This window comes from Australozyma saopauloensis, chromosome 2 (assembly GCF_035610405.1).
Source record: "Australozyma saopauloensis chromosome 2, complete sequence".
Lineage (NCBI taxonomy): Eukaryota > Fungi > Ascomycota > Pichiomycetes > Serinales > Metschnikowiaceae > Australozyma > Australozyma saopauloensis.
In genome coordinates, this window is record NC_086132.1 from 1,964,540 (window position 1) to 1,983,388 (window position 18,849).

The 18,849-nt window shown below is 42.5% G+C and overlaps 8 protein-coding genes across 8 annotated transcripts; 4 read left to right on the top strand and 4 right to left on the bottom strand.

Annotated features, from left to right (window-relative positions):
• Positions 1-174: 174 nt before the first annotated feature.
• PUMCH_002086 (uncharacterized protein) lies at positions 175-2,388 on the top strand (the record flags this gene model as incomplete). The annotated part of the gene is made up of 1 exon (XM_063021108.1): positions 175-2,388. The coding sequence occupies one exon, from the start codon at positions 175-177 to the stop codon at positions 2,386-2,388; it is 2,214 nt and encodes a 737-aa protein (XP_062877178.1).
• Positions 2,389-2,572: 184 nt separating this feature from the next.
• On the bottom strand, positions 2,573-2,671 carry PUMCH_002087 (uncharacterized protein; the record flags this gene model as incomplete). The annotated part of the gene is made up of 1 exon (XM_063021109.1): positions 2,573-2,671. The coding sequence occupies one exon, from the start codon at positions 2,669-2,671 to the stop codon at positions 2,573-2,575; it is 99 nt and encodes a 32-aa protein (XP_062877179.1).
• A 1,933-nt stretch (positions 2,672-4,604) lies between these two features.
• On the top strand, positions 4,605-4,979 carry PUMCH_002088 (uncharacterized protein; the record flags this gene model as incomplete). Its single annotated transcript, XM_063021110.1, has 1 exon — positions 4,605-4,979. One exon carries the CDS (start codon positions 4,605-4,607, stop codon positions 4,977-4,979), a length of 375 nt encoding a protein of 124 aa, XP_062877180.1.
• Positions 4,980-5,097: 118 nt separating this feature from the next.
• On the top strand, positions 5,098-8,667 carry PUMCH_002089 (uncharacterized protein; the record flags this gene model as incomplete). Its single annotated transcript, XM_063021111.1, has 1 exon — positions 5,098-8,667. One exon carries the CDS (start codon positions 5,098-5,100, stop codon positions 8,665-8,667), a length of 3,570 nt encoding a protein of 1,189 aa, XP_062877181.1.
• A 76-nt stretch (positions 8,668-8,743) lies between these two features.
• On the bottom strand, positions 8,744-11,074 carry PUMCH_002090 (uncharacterized protein; the record flags this gene model as incomplete). Its single annotated transcript, XM_063021112.1, has 1 exon — positions 8,744-11,074. The coding sequence occupies one exon, from the start codon at positions 11,072-11,074 to the stop codon at positions 8,744-8,746; it is 2,331 nt and encodes a 776-aa protein (XP_062877182.1).
• Positions 11,075-11,276: 202 nt separating this feature from the next.
• On the bottom strand, positions 11,277-12,728 carry PUMCH_002091 (uncharacterized protein; the record flags this gene model as incomplete). Its single annotated transcript, XM_063021113.1, has 1 exon — positions 11,277-12,728. The coding sequence occupies one exon, from the start codon at positions 12,726-12,728 to the stop codon at positions 11,277-11,279; it is 1,452 nt and encodes a 483-aa protein (XP_062877183.1).
• A 302-nt stretch (positions 12,729-13,030) lies between these two features.
• Positions 13,031-13,879, bottom strand: PUMCH_002092 (uncharacterized protein; the record flags this gene model as incomplete). Its single annotated transcript, XM_063021114.1, has 1 exon — positions 13,031-13,879. The coding sequence occupies one exon, from the start codon at positions 13,877-13,879 to the stop codon at positions 13,031-13,033; it is 849 nt and encodes a 282-aa protein (XP_062877184.1).
• Positions 13,880-14,553: 674 nt separating this feature from the next.
• PUMCH_002093 (uncharacterized protein) lies at positions 14,554-18,846 on the top strand (the record flags this gene model as incomplete). The annotated part of the gene is made up of 1 exon (XM_063021115.1): positions 14,554-18,846. The coding sequence occupies one exon, from the start codon at positions 14,554-14,556 to the stop codon at positions 18,844-18,846; it is 4,293 nt and encodes a 1,430-aa protein (XP_062877185.1).
• Between the last annotated feature and the right edge of the window lie 3 nt (positions 18,847-18,849).

Consider the following 18,849-nt stretch of genomic DNA (forward strand, 5'->3'; position numbering starts at 1 on the left):
ATTGTATCAAATAAAGATATTTCATTGGTGTAGAAATTCCAATGTGTAGAAAAAATTTCCCCATACTCCAACAGAATCTTTAACGTTCTTGGAAACATCCTAGCTAGTATGTAGACCCGTGCACCTGCAAAGTACTGAATTCACAGCACCTTCACAACACAACAAACACCAACAATGCAATTCGAGGACATAGTGATGCTCGACATTCCAGATGACTCGGTCAGTGGTCTGGATGTCGAGGCTTCGGAATCTCCCAAGAGCTCGGATTCTCTGCCTGTCCCAGTCAAGAAAGAATATCCCAAACTTCAACAATGGTTGATGAACGAAGCAGATCTTGAATTCCAGTTCGATAAAGCATCCTACTCGAACTCGGTTGGATACGACAATGATGTGGTCGAAGCCCAGAGAGCATATGTCACCCTGATATATAAGATAGTTGCAGACTTGGCCAAAAAAGGCTTGAATACCGTCATCAAAGCCGAAAATGAAGACTACATAGGCGTGGTCTCGGCCACTTCAAGAGACATGGGTGCCAGCAAGGAATTGGGCTATAAGCATATGCTCGTGAATGATGCATTCTCTCATATTTGCGGTGAGTTCAATAACTTCTACGAGCGTGTCACTCAAAACATTTCCGAAGACAATGATCTCGCATATGAAGATCTCCATTGTATTCTCAGCTGTCTAGAAGCACACTGTTTCGTACCTTCTGAAAGGCAACGTCCTGAATTGGTGATGCGCTGGATCAATGAGTACGATCCCAAGCCAGAAAACGAGTATATCAACTCCATCATGTACAACACTCCGGTCCCTTACAAGCATCTGCAATTTTGGACTATGTATCTAGGAACTCTTCTTCTGCGAGGCATGTTTGAAAGAGCTGAGGAGTCACTCAACCACTCGCAATACGAGGAGCTCGCCGAGACCTGTCCTGGTTTGCATGCCATTATTGAGGACTTCATAACAATAATTAGTACCTACACCTCAATGGCTCTCAAAGGAGAATTTGCTAAGTGGAAATACACAGTTTGTGACTTCCGAGACAATTTCAAGTCAATGAGAACTGGAATTTCTGATCCACAGCATGTCACAATAGCCTCGAACATTCATGATTTGCTCGGCCTTATGAGTGGTTTGCCTAAGACTACTGCATCTTTTGTTTCGACTTGGTACGAGATGTACGGTGCGTTGTCGTTGTTTCAAGTAAGAGATGACCCAGATGTTCACCAAGACTACTTCGAATTATCTCTTCATGAAAAGGGTATTGACATTGACTCACCTTTGGATGAAGCTTTCCGTGATATCATTCAAAAGAAATACTTAAAAGTCGTTCTTCTGATTTACGATCTCGATTCTGCCACTGCTGCCTATGTTGGAAAGCTCTTTGACTTGAAAGGGTTCTTCAATACATATTACGAAGACATTACGGATCAGATTATAGCCAAGCTGAAAAAAGCGACCCGCCGGTATGTCTCAGACTATCTTCTCACTATACATGCTTTCGAGTGCTTTGAAATTCATGGATTGGTGCCTGTGGCTATGGGAATTCTCCTAACGCCTCTAATTTCAAGTGAGGATGAATTTCAAAAGAAGGAAATTGTAGAAAAATTCCTTCCAAACTATCAATGTCTCACTAATGATGACCTTGAGTGGGCTCTCACCATATGCACAAAACTCCAATTGCCGGGAGTTGTTCAGAGTCTATTGTTGAAACAGAGTGACAAGTCTTTGGATGATGGTCATATATATGAGGCACTTAATTCGTTAGTGGGTTGTTTGGCTGGAAAATCTGGAACAGAGCAGTCAAAACTTGCCATGGAGAAGGTTCACTACATTGTTTGGAAACTATTATTTGAGGACTTGTTATTGAATAGCTCTCCCGTTCCTGACGAGCTTTTGACCAACTTAATAACTGACCAAGTCGACTCTGACTTCCCCGTTAACCCGGTCATTAGACAATGCTTGTCGCCTGTGGCTGTTTTAACCGAATTTTTTCTTTCATTGAACAACAGTGAGCAGGATCTGAAGAATGTGTCGCGCTTGTTTCATCTTCTCAAATTCAAGTATTTGCCTGCGAAATATTTTCCCCTACTCTTGGCACAGTTTTTGCCTTTGCTTTCGCATTCGAGTTTTGAATACCAGCATTACATCATCATGATTGACCTCATAGACTCATACGAGATTCAGCAAAAACTGAGTCAGAACAAAGAAGAAGCTGAAGATCTATACAAATATGCAGCAACGACTCTCCCGGACAAAAATGATCTTGATTGGAGAGTTCAGCTCAACAAGACTGGACAGAGTATACCACAAAATATTGAAGACCTTACTAGAGAATTGAGGGAGAGAATCATGGAAAAGATTGGCTTGGTTTATATGGGAGCCTAGATGCATACACATTTAATTATTTACTAGTTCCGTAGGCTTTTTTTCTAGATCTGTATTGTCGAGACTAATTTCTATTTGTCCCTTGAAGATAAAGAGATCACAATGATTTAAGCTACATAAGGTTTCGCAACATGAGGCGAAGCTCGACGCGGCGAATTAGCCCAATTCTCAGACGAAAGCATGCTTAACAGGTGACGTCTTGAGAAGCTCTGGAGTTCAACAACAAAGCAACAATCAAACCGTACAAACCCAAGACTTCAGCGAAAATCAAGATAAGAAGCATACCAACGAACAATCTTGGTTGCTGGGCAGTACCTCTGACACCAGCGTCACCAACAATACCGATGGCAAAACCAGCTGCCAAACCGGACAAACCGACCGACAAACCGGCACCCAATTGGATGAAACCGGTGTACAAAGCTTGAGTTTGCTTCAAGGAGTCAGAGACCAAGACGGCCACGACCAAACCATAAATGGCAATAATACCGGCCAAGACAACTGGAACAATGTTCTTGAACAACAAGTCTGGTCTCAAAACACAGGTAGCACACACACCGACACCAGACTTGGCAGTACCGTAAGAGGCACCGAAACAAGTGAAAACGATGGCGGCGGTACAGCCGATGGCACCAAAGAAGGGAGCGTAGACTGGGCTAGAAGAGTTAGTACATGTGTACGTAGCAAAAGAGGATGTCAATAAAGCAAGCGAGAGTGGTCTGCAAGGTATCAATCGAGAAAACCCTCTAGATCAATGGTTACATTAAGCTTCAAGGATTTGCTGACTGTTGTGCCTGATACTCCTAGACCACGTTCGACATGACTGGCATCTATAAAAGGCACACTCGACGAATGGACGAAAAAAGTGCGGGATAACGCCGCTCTTGCTGCCGCTCGACGAATTCATATGTATCGGTATGCCAATGCCCATAAATACACCATTGATCACCTCCACAACGTCTCGACGTCGAGAGGCGAAGCTAGTGTTGCGGAACATTCGAATGCAAATCAACCGACGACAAGAACAATTTTCATCAAAGCGGTCTCTTTATCGTGTTGACATGAGCACATAGTCTATACATACCACAAATCAGACATTTCAACGACTACTAATGGGATTGATTGAGAGGAAGTCAGATAACAAAGATTAGTGGTGGGTAATTTTTTCCGTGGGAGGTCGCTCTCCGAGATATGCAGGACAATTATTAGCCTTAATCTCCTTCTTGGTGATAGATAAACTTCAGCGAGTATTTTTGTTGGAGAATGAAACTAAAATGTTTTGAAAAAAATATTTGGGATTATTGGTTGGTTTTGTGGCTCATATTTATCATAGACGCTTGTTTGGTTGTAGGGAAGTTGTAAGCGAATGGGAAGGTGGCTAAAATTAGTCTTTGAATTCAACGAACAAACTTGACATTAATTTTTGATTGTGTAAGATGTATTATTGATGTGGAAATGAGGCTCTCTTTCTTTCATTACCTGAAGTACAAAGACCAGTAAAACCAATATGAACGGAACCTAAAGTGAGAAGGTTTACATTTTCTACAATGCTTGGCTGATTCTCTTCTTTAAATTTTCTAGAAGGTCCATTAAGAAATCCTTTCTTGTTTTATTATGTGATGGTCACATTTTGATTTCGTCGCCCATCCCTCATAAATTGTGCAAACAGGAGACGCTCTCCCCGATTTCAGATATTTCCAGGATCTTTTTTACAGAGACAATACACACAGCATATTCAATGTTCGATGGTTTGTATTGCTTACGTTAAAAGATTAGGGAATGCAGAATATTGATATCATGACCTCATTCACAGCACGTACACATATAGACTTGGAATAGACCATGACAAAGCTATCAGAGTTCAAGAGAAAATTACTGTCTTATTTGCCTCGATGCTTTGCTATCAGAACGATTGCTTAAAGTCCTTTGAATTTAAAATTGTGTGAGAGGCTCTTTACAGTCGATTCAGTCCATTCAATACCAAAATAGCATACCTGTGAATCCAAAACAATTTCAACAACAAAATAAAACAAAATCTCCGAGCGACAATATACTCCAGCCGTTCTCGATCTATCAATTTTTTTTCAATTATTTCAAATTAATCCAAATACTAATTTGCTGCCTGCACTCCGCCTACATCCATCCTCTTCCTCATCGCACCTCGTCTGAAAAATTCAACTACACCGGTGAGCTAATACTGCAAGGAGCCTCTAAACACTATGTCTAACCCTAAAGCTTTCCCATTGGCCGACTCGGCCTTGACCCAACAAATCCTCGACGTTGTCCAGCAATCTCAAAGCTTGAGACAGTTGAAGAAGGGTGCCAACGAGGCTACCAAGACCTTGAACAGAGGTATCTCTGAGTTCATCATCATGGCCGCCGACACCGAGCCAATCGAGATCTTGTTGCACTTGCCATTGTTGTGCGAGGACAAGAACGTTCCATATGTCTTTGTTCCATCCAAGACCGCTTTGGGTAGAGCCTGTGGTGTTTCCAGACCAGTCATCGCTGCCTCTGTCACCACTAACGACGCTTCCACCATCAAGAACCAAATCTATGGTATCAAGGACAAGATCGAGACCTTGTTGATCTAAGATGTTGGTTCATTTATAGTCATACACTTTTTTGTTTCATTGTGTTCGTAGCTGTAGTATCACTTGGATTGAGAACCCAATCCAACTCTAGTAGATTAATTGATGATAGGCTGTTGAAATGAACTGGCCCCATTTCATGCCATTTGAAAAATTTAGTTCCTGGTGCCGTTTTATCCTACTGCTCCCCATCTATTTCACCTCATCGCGAACAGACTCTCTACAACATCTGACAATGGACACAATGACGTCCGCCGAGAAGGTCACAAAGCTTCTCAGAGCAAAAAATGCGACAGCTGAATCTGTGGTCCCTATTGCCTCTGATCTTCTATTGGGTTCTGTCTCCGTGTATTTGCCCAATGCCTCACAGTTTGTGTTCGACCTCATATGTGATCGAATGAATGATCTCCAGGGAAAAGCTTTCAAGAATTGGAAGTATAGCGCTGATTTGTGGCAGCTCTGGAAATCTTGCTGGATAGAATTGGGGAAGACAGACGCAAATCTCGAGGTCAGAGCCAGGTCTTTTGCCAACGTCAAAATCTTACAGGTGATCCTGGATGTCATGGACAAGGCAACACAGGACTCGGCCCAAATTGAAAGCACTCCAAAATCTTCTAAAAAGCATACAAAAGGGCAGGCGCTTGCGGACACTCAGGCTGTACCTGCTCACCATTCTCTACTACCAGACAGTCACCAACAATTGTCATCCATGTTCGATTGTCTCGATACCTTCATGAAAACAGGCTATATTCTGGTTGACGAGTTTTCCACAATGGGTCTTTTAAAGAGTTACTTCAAGTTGTTATCGCTTCTCGACGACTCCAACAAGGAGTATGAACATTGGACAGAAATAGTTGGCAATCTCTATCTGATCCCACGTCAATCAGTCATCTACAAGCCTTCCAAAAAGGCTTATGCAAAATACTATAGTGAGGTTCTCCCTGTATCCCTTGCAATTCTTGCCGATTCATCGAAAACAATTTTGCAGATTGGTCTCGAGTTCTGCCATTCCATTATGTGTCAGATTTTGTTTGAAGAAAATTCTCCATCAATCATTTCTCATGTGAAGACTCAAGAGGAATTCATTGGAAAGCTCTCCGATAGCGAGATTGAATACTTATACAAAGAGGCGCTTCAAAGTCTAGCACCCAACGATGTCACGCATTGTGAGACTTTGTATTCAGCATTTACGAAAAATAGGCTGCGTGATTTATGCACCTCCCTTCTTAGCTCCCTTTCCAAGCTCAATCGCGTTTTGTCTCCAAAAGTATGCAAGGAGCTTTTCGATAACGAGCTCAAGAACGCAAACGTCAACTGGTTACTAATTGCCCAATTAATGAGCATCGACGCTACTCTAGCTCTCAATTCCTGGAGAGTTGTGGTAGACAAGGCATCGCTGTGTCAAGACTTCGACAAGATCGCCCGCAACGTTGCTTTGGGATTCGTGAGAGCCCGTGAGTATCTGAAATTTCTCTCTCAGGTTTTTCCTTATGCCATTCAAAAATCATCTGCATGGAACACAGAAGACAATATCAATGTACTCTCCTCCTACGTGGATGAATTATCGGGAAATCAGATTAACCAACTTCTCGTGGATTTCATAGAGAAAGAGCTCGTATCCCCTCTATTTTTAGTGGTGAACGGTCTCCTCTCTTGTTCTTTGTCTAAACAAGATGCCGTCAAGCTGTCTCTCTTAGTTCCAAAGTTGCGTGCGTTTGATGATCCGAGACTAACATACTATGTATTATGTCTTTATGGCGAGGAAGCAGTCATTGATCAGTCTCAAGGCTCGAAAAACAAGAAGAAATCCAACAATTACTTTGATCTTTGTCTTACATTCAGGATAGCGGAGCTTACAGGCGACATTGCATTAATCCAAGAGAAGAGCACAAAGAGCCTGATAAAGGCGCTCAAGGGAGCTGAATTTTCATCGTTTCTCAATAGATGGATTGTCATGATTGAGCAAATTCCAGAAATTCATCCAGAAGTGCTTAAGGCTCTATTCACTCTGTCACCCGACATTGTCGCCCAATTCTTCACATCTCAAGCTATAAACGTTTTTGAACTTCCAACTGTTCTTGAGAACTTGCTGAAACATTTCACATCCAATCCAGGTCTTTTTGACAAATACGCAGATTTGTTTCCTAATGTTGTCATCAGGAAATACTTTGCAGATCAAGTCGCTCGGTTATGCGCGGACTTAAAAAAGAAGCCAAGTTCGCTCGCAATACTCAGAATACTCAGTTATATTCTCAAAGAGCCAACGCTCACATACGCTATCGAGACTGATGTTGACTTTTTATTGGCGATTGTGAGATCGTCCAACTCAGAATCACTCAGCTTGGCACTAGACATCGCTTCCAATGTTTGGAAAGCCCACGTAAAAAGCATTAAAACCCCTAGATCAGAGGCCTACTTGTCGAAGCTCACAGCGATACTCATCGAGAGTCTCTCCAACTCCAAGTCTAAAGATCTAGAATTGACCAAATGTGTACTCTCTCAAAGAACACCCGAAATCTCAGGAGATTTGGAAAAACTAGCCGAAGAATATGTGATTTTTGTGGAGAAAAACTTCAAGAAGAAAGACTTCGGCCTTCAAGTTGAAGCCTTGCTGGGTATCCCCTTCCTTAGTCAAAAAGCCCGCAAAGTGGGACGCAGTATTCTTAAATCCGGAGGAAACCTTGAGGTACCAAAGAACTTGACTCCAAAAATCTTTGATTTGGCGACCAAGACGCATGAAAGTTCTAGCGCAACGTATTTATCGAGTTTGTTCGTCGCCATCTATCAAGACTTAGATCCCGAAGGGCAACTCTCATTGATCCATAGCTTTACCAAGTTCACTATGGCCCTCTCTCCTGATAACTTGCATGTCCTACACTTCGAAATCCTCCAGTCTTTCGAAGATTCCACAGACTCCTCCTTGCATCTGCTTTTAGATCTTCTCGTGATCATGTTGTCTGGCTTAAAGAAAGCAGACGAGAAGAGCAACTCCACTCAAATTGCGCTTTTAAAGACATCTCTATCTGCAATTTCGACCGCCCTACCAAGATGCAAAAGCCACGATACTCTCATTAGAGTCATCGGAGGTCTTTCAACTGCGGCATCTAGGAATGGTTGGGCCTTCGAACAGTATGTTGTTGAGTTATATTTGGAACTCATGAATAGTATTTTCAACAACTTAACAGGGACCAGCGCCGAAGAAATCTTTACTCTTACAGCTTCTGCTTTCTCCAACTTATTTTTGAACCAGCGTTTCAAGTTCGCGGCCAGGTATCATTTGGTCTGCTCAATCATGACAAAGTCAATGGAGCTCTTATGCGGAAGTGGAATTTTACTGAGATCCGTCATGGCAGCAACGGAATACAAAAGAATTCTTGTCTCTCTTTGTGAGCCACAGACTTTCTTCCAGACTTCTGATCCTTCGCAATTGACATCCCAAGCTGCTCTTCTCAAAACTGCTTTTAGAAAGCACGCTCATATTATTCTTGCTAATTTTGTTTCTATTCATCTCTCAAACCCATTCGTTGGAGAGGTGTATGATATTGTCATCGATGGAGTTTACAGTTTATGTGGGCTTTTAGGTTCCGAGGAGCTCAAACTAGTCAGACAGTACCTTGACTCTCAAGGCAGAACTTACTTCCAAACATTGTACAACGAGTTCAAAAATGGTCGCCTCCAACGCAAAATTTAATAGCTAAATACTAGATAGACAAGAGCTCCTATGTAAACACCTTGATTACACCTTAGTTGTAAGAAACAAAGCCGCATTAATTAGTCTTGTTAAATGCAAAAATTGCCCCCAATTGCTTGAATTTATCCCAAATAAGAGCGTCTAAACCATCTTGCATTACTGGATGCTCAAGTTCATGCTTTGTCCTCTCATAACGTAGAATGTCCTTCCGTGTTATTGTTCCGGCGAGACACCCATTATCATGGACTAGAATATTTCTCGGACCTAAACGAACAAAAACGTCCATGAGATATTCCAATCTTGTGTCAATGCTAACAATCATTGGAGAAGGATTCAATATAGACATTAAATTCACAACATTCTCGCCTGACGTTCCAGACAAGTCAAATTTGCAGAAAGAAGGCAGATCGTCTCTACCAAGAGCGTCTTTTAGATCAGAAGCCATCACATACCCAACTATTTGAGCCTGCGTTTCTGAAGAAACGACTGGATATCCACGGAACGACCGATTTTCGATTGTTGCCATAATGTCATCAACCGAGTAGACTTTATCTGCGACGAACGCCGTTGTGACAGTAGACATTGCTTCTTCAACAGTTGCGTCGAAGACGAATTCATCTTTGGGATCTATATGGGGGAGTCCGTTAAACAAGATCATTTGGTCCGCAATACCGCCTTGACCCCATTTGTCATTAATTGCTTTGGTGATTGCAATAGATATCATCGTCGGTATGATGTACTTGACAGCACCAGTTAATTCGAACATAATGATCGCAACAGTCACGGTTAAATGCGTTATCCCACTCAAAGCAGCGCCAGCACCGATAAATGCGTAGGTTCCAGGGATGACACAAGGGCCATCTTTCGGGCAACCTGAAAAGATTGACAGTTCAGGAAACGATTCATGAAACTTTTGAACAACAAGTCCGACTGCTCGGCCAAAAGTTGCCCCAGCAGCCATGGAAGGCACGAAAATACCTGCCGGAACCTTACACCCATATGTAATTATAGTCAAAAACATGCGCATGACTGTGGAAAAAAGTAAAGAGAAAATTGTCTTTCCTTTATGCAAATTCTTGTCACATAGCCATTCATCATCGTCCGATCCACATTCGGTGAACAAAGCTTGCATCGTCTCAGCCATATCAAGCTTTAAAAACCCATTGAAATAAGAGATACTTGCAGTGAATGTAGCAAGTATGACAGCCTCACGAACCGGGAACAAGGCCAAGTACTTCTTCCTGAAGCCCGCTACTCTCTTGTTGAGTCTTGAAACAACTATACCGTATACACCGCCAAAAACACCTAGGAGAGCATAGAAGGGAAGCTCATAATAATGCCAAGACGAATCATAAGTGACCTCAAACAAGACTAACTGCCCCGTGCGAAAAGGATTGAACGCATATAAAGTGGCCACTGCAATCAAGGCACAAACATAAGACTTCCAGAGAGTCAGCAATTGGAAAACAGCAGAGATTTCTTCCATCGCAAAAAGAACACCACCCATAGGTGACCCGAAAGCGACGGCAACTCCAGCAGCTGCCGTGGCCGTGAGGAATTCACGGCCCTTTGATGCAGAATGTCTATAACTGTAGAATAGCTTTGCCATACTATTACCAACACACACGGCATAATGGACAGAAGGACCCTCTTTTCCTAATGAAAGTCCTGATGCAATGGCAAGGGGAAGACCTACACTCTTGATGACCAACGTTGACCAGCCAAGAAAGCCCCGCATGATGAAGCCTGACACAATACACTTGATCTCGGAGATTCCCGACCCAGCAGCGGTCGGAGCATACAATTTGACTAATAGAGCCGCTGTTGTCAGGAACACCGCCAGAACCAAGACATACATAATATAATTGAGCACAGAATAGTCCAGCCAACTGGTCCAGTTTCCGCAATGCTCTTCGTCCCAGCAGCAGTATCTTTCGCTCAAATAAAAATTACTCTTACAATAGCCAATCCTCAACGAGGCTAGCCACGACGTGATGACGTTCAAAGACGCAGCGATGGATCCAATGACAATGCCCATGGCACCCAAGACTAGCCATGTGCGCATTGAACGGAAGGCCAGCTCCCAGAATGTATTGGCGTTTTTCCTGTTTGATATGTGTCTTCTGTGTTCTTCTAGTTCGTCATCTAGCCAATCTATAGTGACAAAGGATTCGAATTTTTGCACCGAGCGAACGGAATCCTGATGTAGCCAATCGCCGTTTTCTGCAGATCGGAGGGCTACCATATTGTATGGAGGCAGGGAATGTATTTGCTTATTGGCTTCGAAGAACCGTCTATTATGGAATGGTGTTGCAGCCAAGTATCTTAGATGCATGAACGAGGTTGGAGACTTTAGACAATAGATAACTACAAATGTGGGCTTTGAAAGCAGATTACAGGGATTCATCGTAATGCAAGAACGTTTTTTTTATGTCGATTACTTATTTATCATTGTACTATAGGATTTTGGACTTGCCTATTTCTGCATATGTTTTTGATCCATGACAACCAAAGAACGAGAATCAAGTTGAATTGAATGCAGTTGAAGACATTCATGCTTAATTGACCGATGTACCATTACTTGAATGGTAGACCGGATTGGCCGCTCACTAAGAAGCATTCTTCAATAATGCTTCTTTGAGCAAGATCGGATATTCGTCAAAATTCTGATGATCGGAGTCTTCAAAACTGTGATCAAAATAAGAAAGAACTATGTTGAGGCCACCGTTCTGCGAGGAAACCATATTTAAAACGAATTCAGATGCATTGGGTGCCAAATCTTGCGCAAAGACAATGTCGTTGACGGTCCAGCCATTCTCGTGATTTGTGAACCTTCCTGCTCCGATGTTTGACAATTTCAAAGAGTCTGCTTTATTCTTTGACAATGCCTTCTCAAATAGGTGACTATTGTCACTGAAGTCTTCAAGGCTGTCATAGATTGGCTTGCGCATGTTTAAGAGTTTATTATTGACAACTGATAAAGACAAGTTGCGTTGAAACTCTTTTACCCTCTCCCATGTAAATTCAGTCAATGGAGTAAAGAACTGGGGCACTCCCATGTGAGCATAATTACCTAATAATTTGTACGATGGCTCAAGCACGTTCCGATACTCAACGTCTAATTTTTCTGGCAGAATGAATCTGCGCAATGTCATGGCAACAACACACAGGGTATGATGTTGAGAACCGTAAATAGGTTGCAAGACCAAGGCTTGGTTACATGCAATGTATGACGTAAGCAGAACTCCATGCTCCTTGCATTTTTGTAATATTACTTTCAAATCAGTGGGTGCTATATTAATCAACTTGAAAGCAGTGGTAAACTCTAAAGAGGTGGGAAATCTACCTGGCCACTTTTCTGGGTGGCTGGGCGGGGCCACCTTAGAGAAGTGCTTCTCGTCACCATCCGAGTAATCGAGACTTGGATCTTCCATGAACATATCGACAGGAGGTGGCAAAGAGTGCTTGATGTACTGGAGATCAGTTTCAAGATCAAAGACAGTTGTATTCTCGTCGATTACGTCCGGAATTGGCCCATACTTAGCGACGTAGGAGTCCAAATTTTGGGAATCAGCACAGTACGCGAGATTGTCTAGGAATATTTCGTGAAAAGACAAAGCAACGACTCCATCTGCAAGGGTGTGCTCTACTGTAAACGCCAAATCATGTGTTCCGTAAACAATGAGCTTAAACAATGGCTTTTCCACATACAACGAAAAGTAAAGAGTACGACAGATTTTTGATAACAACCATTCTGGAACTTTCTTACCTTCCGTAGAGAACAGCTCTTCTGCAAACTCGACCAAGTCTCCAAATGAAGCATGCTTGATGGGCCTCATCTCAGTGAACCCTGCTTCGCGATTGTGAAAAACATTGCATATGAGGATATGATAGTCTAGAATTGTTTTCCTTAATGCGCGAAACAACAATTGGGGATCGGAGAGGTCCTTTGAGTAGGCTGCGACAGAACCAAAATTACGATACCAGTCAACAGCAGTTCTGCACCTGAAGAAGTTCTCCTCTGGACACAATGGTCTGGAAATCACAATATCATTAGTCATTGCTGATACCGAACAAGTGAAAGTTCTAAACAGAACAACATTCTCTCCTTATTAATCATTTGAAGGATCGATTGAGTGAGTAATCGTGATTCAGAGTTGTATACAGGTGAGCTCGATAAGCGCTGCCGCAGATCGCTCAAAAGAGTATGCGTAGGCGACTTTTACCGATGAAACATCGGAAATAGGGGGCCGCTGTGTCAATAATGCGTGTCGGCAGCAGTGGGTGATAGGGATTCAGGCTTTGCAACATCAATGATTCATCACTCATTAGGGACAGAATATTAGAGATAGACCAGAAAGGTTCAACTAATGACGGTGAGAACCACAATTAATACAACAATACAGAGAGCCACGAGAAAAATACATGTCCATTTACCCTTTCTCTTCTGGTACTCATGCGCTTTCGTTAGTTCTCGCGCTGCTTGTTGAGTGTTTCCCAGCATCTGCATGATATTTTCCTCAACGGTGTCAAGCTGTTCACCCTGTTGAGTGACAAGTTCACCTAAGTCCTTGAATATCGAGTTCACTTCGCGGATTCCCTGTGCAACCTCCTCTATCTGACGGTTCCGCTCTTCGGTAAGAAGCATGTGGTATTGTAGCTCTGTCTGTTGGATTTCGTCCTCTGTCATTTGTGTTTGCTGTTGTTGTTGATTGTTTTGTTCTAGGTCTTGAACGAGAGGTGTTCTTTCGTCGACGCTTGTCGGCTGCGGCTTAAGAACATATGCCTGCTTCCTCTCCTCGTACATCTTATGAGCAGTTTGAAACTCACTATGTAGGCCGTTAAAATCCGAAACCAAGCGGTCTTTCATCATCATTTGTCTGTTTGAAACCTCGAACTTTCCACTTGATGTCGTAGATTTGTTCATTACAGTGTTTATTCTAGCCATCAATGTTCTTATTGCAGCCCAAAGCAGCGATATTTCTTCCACCAGGGTGTCAATTTTCCCCCGGAGAACGGGGCTGTCTCTGCGGCTACCAACTAGCTTCATTTGTGTTTTGAATTCGGAGATGAGCATCCCGTACTTCTCTATTTGAGCAGAGGTCTTTGTAATTGCGGAATCCAAGTCCACATCTCCGCTCGTTTCGTTCGACTCAGTACTTTTGGTTGGGCGTGGTAGCTGCGCCTCGTAGTCATAGTTGGCGAAAGACATGTTCCATGGATGCTTCACTTAGTGTTGGTGGCTGGCAAGCATACTGGATTGTGGGGCTCCTGCAGATTGCAGTTCTTTTGCAACCAAAAGGTCGGTTCTGGAAAAGCTTAATCTCTATATGCAAAAATCATTTTGCCTTGAAGTTCTGATAATAGAAAAGAGATTTTTATTGATTCGTTTTTGAGTTCGCGTAGTGCGAGGGATTCTTCAAAGGGTGTTTGAAACACTGCCGAACCACAGACAATTGAAACGTTCCAAGCCATAATAAGTTCACTTCATGGTCACCATGTTCCATTTTAACATTGCACACAATACCTTTTCATCAAGAATTTCAATTCAATATGTCATGATTCTTAGATTTTCAGCACTACCATTGTCTTGAAGAAACACAAGGTATGCCAAAAGTGGCCAAAGCAGAAAAAACAAGATGATTAGCTTGAATTGTGCTTGTTAAAATTTCGTTTGAAATTTTGTTTTGATCAATTTATTTAATAAACTTCCTAACACTCAATGATGTAATTTAGTCCCAACGCGGTTCGATGCGCGTCGCGTTAGCCTATCTACACTTTTCAGCTCTACTAGATCAGACCTCTCCAATCAACTCAAGCGTACCACCATAATAAGAGCTTGATCCACAGTAAATCAAGACACGGAATAATTCATAACTCATTGCCATGTCTAGAGCTTCAAAACAGGATAAATTCAAGAAGCTCCTAGAAGCCAGAAGAACGGGTACCATTGCCGCAGATTCCTCTGAGGATGAGGATGGGGGAGCTATTTACGACGAAGTCGACGAAGAAACGTTTCGTAAGCACAAAAGAGACCAGCTTTTGAAAGATGACTTCATCGTTGATGATACCGGTGAAGGATATGTAGACAATGGAGCCGATGAATGGGATGATTCAACACGTCCTAACTACTATTCAGACGAGGAAGAGACCACAACAAAATCTAAGTCCAAAAAGCCAGCGAAGAGAGTGACCAAAGTGGCCAACACTGCGTCAATCAATAACTTTTTCGCGCCTGTCTCCTCTGCGCCAAAGGAACAAGCCTCTGCTGAAGTAGACGCAAGCATTGACGATATTTTAGATGATTACCAAGGTCCACAGTCAAACAAAAGAAAGGCTTTTGGAATCACGACGTCAAAATCCAAGACTGCCTCGGGCTCGAAGTTTGCTTTCTCTACTACCTCAAGAAAAACGAAAAAACCAAAGCTTTCAGCTAAGAGCGAAATCTCTCTAGATAATGATTTGGATGACGACAAAGAATCCATCATGGAAATTGATGACACGGGGATAGATGTTGAAGGCAAGAGCCCAGAGCTCGAGGCTTCCACCACGCCGATCCACTCGGAAATTGTCAAAGAGGAATCAAAGGAACCAGAAGATGACAGCGAAGATGATGAGTTGGTTGTGAGAAGGAGACCAAAAGGAGCAGTGGCTGCGCCACAGACTACTTCTGCAACTATATCTGCTGTTAAGGCTTCTGAAATCTTGTCAAGGGCCCTGAACTCTCTTCCACCCACACAAAAGATCGAAAGTTCAAGTGTGCTCGAGGAAGACTCGATGAAAATGTTTTGGCTTGACTATGCTGAAGTTGATAGTACACTTTTGTTGTTCGGAAAAGTGCTCACGAAAGAAGGCAATTGTGTCTCCGGTGTAGTACAGATCAACGGCATGGAGAGAGAACTCTTTGCTTTGCCCAGAAAGCATAAAATGATAGACGGCGAAGAGTCAACTGAAGAAGTTACTACCAAAGACGTGCATGAAGAGATTGCTCCTCTCTTGATAGAAAACTACGGGCTTGATCTCCTTCGAGCAAAGCCTGAAAGAATGCGGTATGCATTCGAGCTCCCCGGCGTCCCTAAAGAAGCCGAGTTTTTGAAGATTTTACTTCCGTTTAAAACAAAGAAAAAGAGAGGTGTTGTGATGCCAGCGGAGATCGAGGGTGCCACCTTCCAGCGCATTTTCGGTTGCAATGCCAACATGTTTGAGAGTTTTGTGTTGCAGCGTAATGTTATGGGACCATGCTGGTTGGAAATTAAAAACGCAGACTTCAATGCCATCAAAAATGCTTCGCATTGTCAAGTTGAAGTCGCAGTGCCATCTGCAAGTTGTATTACCCCTATCGTCAACGCAACAATGCCCCCACCTAATCTTACAATTACGGCACTCTCAGTCCAGACAATCATGGATCCTAAACAAAACAAACAAGAAGTTGCTTGTATCAGTCTTGCTACATATAAAGACCTCCCACAAGACGCTCCAATCGATGAAAACACAAAGCCAGACGATCTTGTCACTCTCGTAAGACCGGTCGGTGCCTCCGGATTTCCTCCAGGACTTGCGCAAGCCGCTAAAAAGCAAGATATCAATTTGCGAACCTTGCCGAATGAAGCTTCAATGCTCAGTTGTTTTGCAGCGATAGTGAAGACCGCCGACCCTGATGTATTTGTAGGACACAGACTAGAAAACATCTCCTTGGATGTCTTGGTGCATAGAATGCATGATCTCAGGACTCCAACTTGGTCTGCGATCGGAAAGAGAAACAGAAAAACATGGCCCGACAAGTTTGGTAGAGGAAATGGTTTCAACAACAACCTTTTGATCAGGGAAGTCTTTCAAGGCCGTCTTTTATGTGATATTGCCAACGAGTTGGGTCAGTCTCTTACTCCAAAATGTCAGTCATGGGATTTGCCGGAAATGTTTAAAGTTGTTTGCAATCAACAACTCAGTCTGGTGGAAATTAATTTTTCAAACCCCAAATACGCAGAAGATGCTAACTTCTTGTTAATGCCTCTCAAAGAAAATATCAATCAAGTCCTTGTTATGGGAAGAATCTCGTTTGCTTTGCAAATCCTTTCCCTTTCAAAGCAATTGACAAATCTCGCCGGTAATGCTTGGTCTCATACGCTTTCGGGTACGAGAGCTGGTAGAAATGAGTACATTTTGCTTCACGAATTCAAGAGAAATAATTACATTGTTCCTGACAAAGAGGACAAATATCATAAGAACACTAACCACCAGCAAGAAGCACAATTGGAAAATACTGAAGATGATGCTACTACCGTCACTTCAAACAAAAAACCGAAGTTTCAAGGTGGTTTAGTGTTTGAGCCCGAAAAAGGTCTTCACAAGAATTACATTTTGGTTATGGACTTCAATTCCTTGTATCCTAGTATTATTCAAGAGTTCAACATCTGTTTTACAACTGTCGACAGAGATGCATACAACATCACACACGATGAAGAGAGAGATCTCCCAAGCATTCCAGAGCGCGACAGCGATTCGGGAGTCCTTCCAAGACTTCTTAACACATTAGTTTCGAGACGTCGCGAGGTCAAAAAATTGCTTAAGGATTCGAGAATCTCTGCTTCCGAAAGAGCTCAATATGATATTAAGCAACAAGCCCTCAAATTGACTGCAAATTCTATGTATGGTTGTTTGGGATATGTTGCATCTCGTTTCTACGCCAAGCCCTTGGCCATGTTAGTTACAAACAAAGGAAGAGAAATTTTGATGGACACTAGACAATTAGCGGAGTCCATTGGTTTGAGAGTCGTTTATGGAGATACTGATTCTGTAATGATAGACACCGGTGCACTGACTTTACAAGAAGCTTTAAAGATCGGAGATGACTTCAAAGTGCAAGTTAATGACAAGTATAAATTATTGGAGATCGATACCGACAATGTTTTCAAAAGATTGCTTCTTCATGCAAAAAAGAAGTATGCCGCGATGAATGTCAGCATTGACAAAAAGACTGGCAAAGAGGTAAGCTCCTTGGAAGTCAAGGGTCTTGACATGAGAAGACGTGAGTACTGTCCTCTTTCGAAGGAAATTTCTACGTATGTGCTTGAGAAATTACTTTCAGATATGGATCCTGAAGAAGCCCTTTCGACTGTGTACGAGTATCTCGAGCAGATGGGTGAAAAGATCAAGAAAAACGAATTCAAAGTTGACAAATATCTGATCAATACCCGTCTCTCCAAGGATCCTAACAATTATCCAAATGGTAAATCCATGCCTGCTGTGCAGGTTGGCCTTCGCTTGAGGCTGCAAGGTAAAGTCATCAAAGCAGGAAGTGTTATAACCTTCGTGATAACTGCCCCCACCGAAAATGATACCAGTTCAGTCGCAGAGAGAGCTCGTGCAATCCAAGAAGTCATAGTCAAAAAAGACACGTTTGTGCCAGATAGTGAATATTACTTGGAAAAGCAGATTTACAACCCAGTGGAGAGATTGGTAAGTAGGATTGAGGGAATTGATTTGATCAGGGTTGCATCTTGTTTGGGTATCGACACTAGAAAGTATGCCATGAGACTTCGGAATAGCGATAATCTCGATGCCGACATCGCACCATTGGAGTCGAAGGTTTCAGATGTTGAAAGATTTAGGAGCTCGAGTTATTTTGTGCTTAAATGCAGATGTGGACACTTATTCCGTTTTGGTGGTATTCTTAGCTCGAAAGATTACAAATTAACTTTCAATGGTATCAACTGCAGCAAATGTGACTATACCTTCAGTACGATCAAACTCACTGCTCAATTGGAGGTAGAAATCAGGAGACATCTAGCCCTTTACTACGCTGGATGGCTTGTGTGTGATGACTCTGCTTGTGGTATTAAAACTAGACAAATCTCAGTTTATGGAAAACGGTGCATTGGAGCTTCAGGAAAAGCACATGGCTGCAAGGGTGTAATGAGATACAAGTATAGCGATAAAGCTCTATACAATCAACTCCTATATTTCGATGCTATTTTTGATGTGGAGAAAGCCAAGAACAACTTATTAAGACCGATTCATGCTGATTTAAACATTGCACCTATGAATGAAGGGCAAGTAAGTGCATTGGCGGAGCAGAACAGAGCCCTTTTCGATGGCTGCAAGGAAGTTGTTGGACGTTACTTGCAAGATTGTGGTCGCCGTTACGTCAACATCAAAGCAATATTCGATTTCATGCTTTAAATA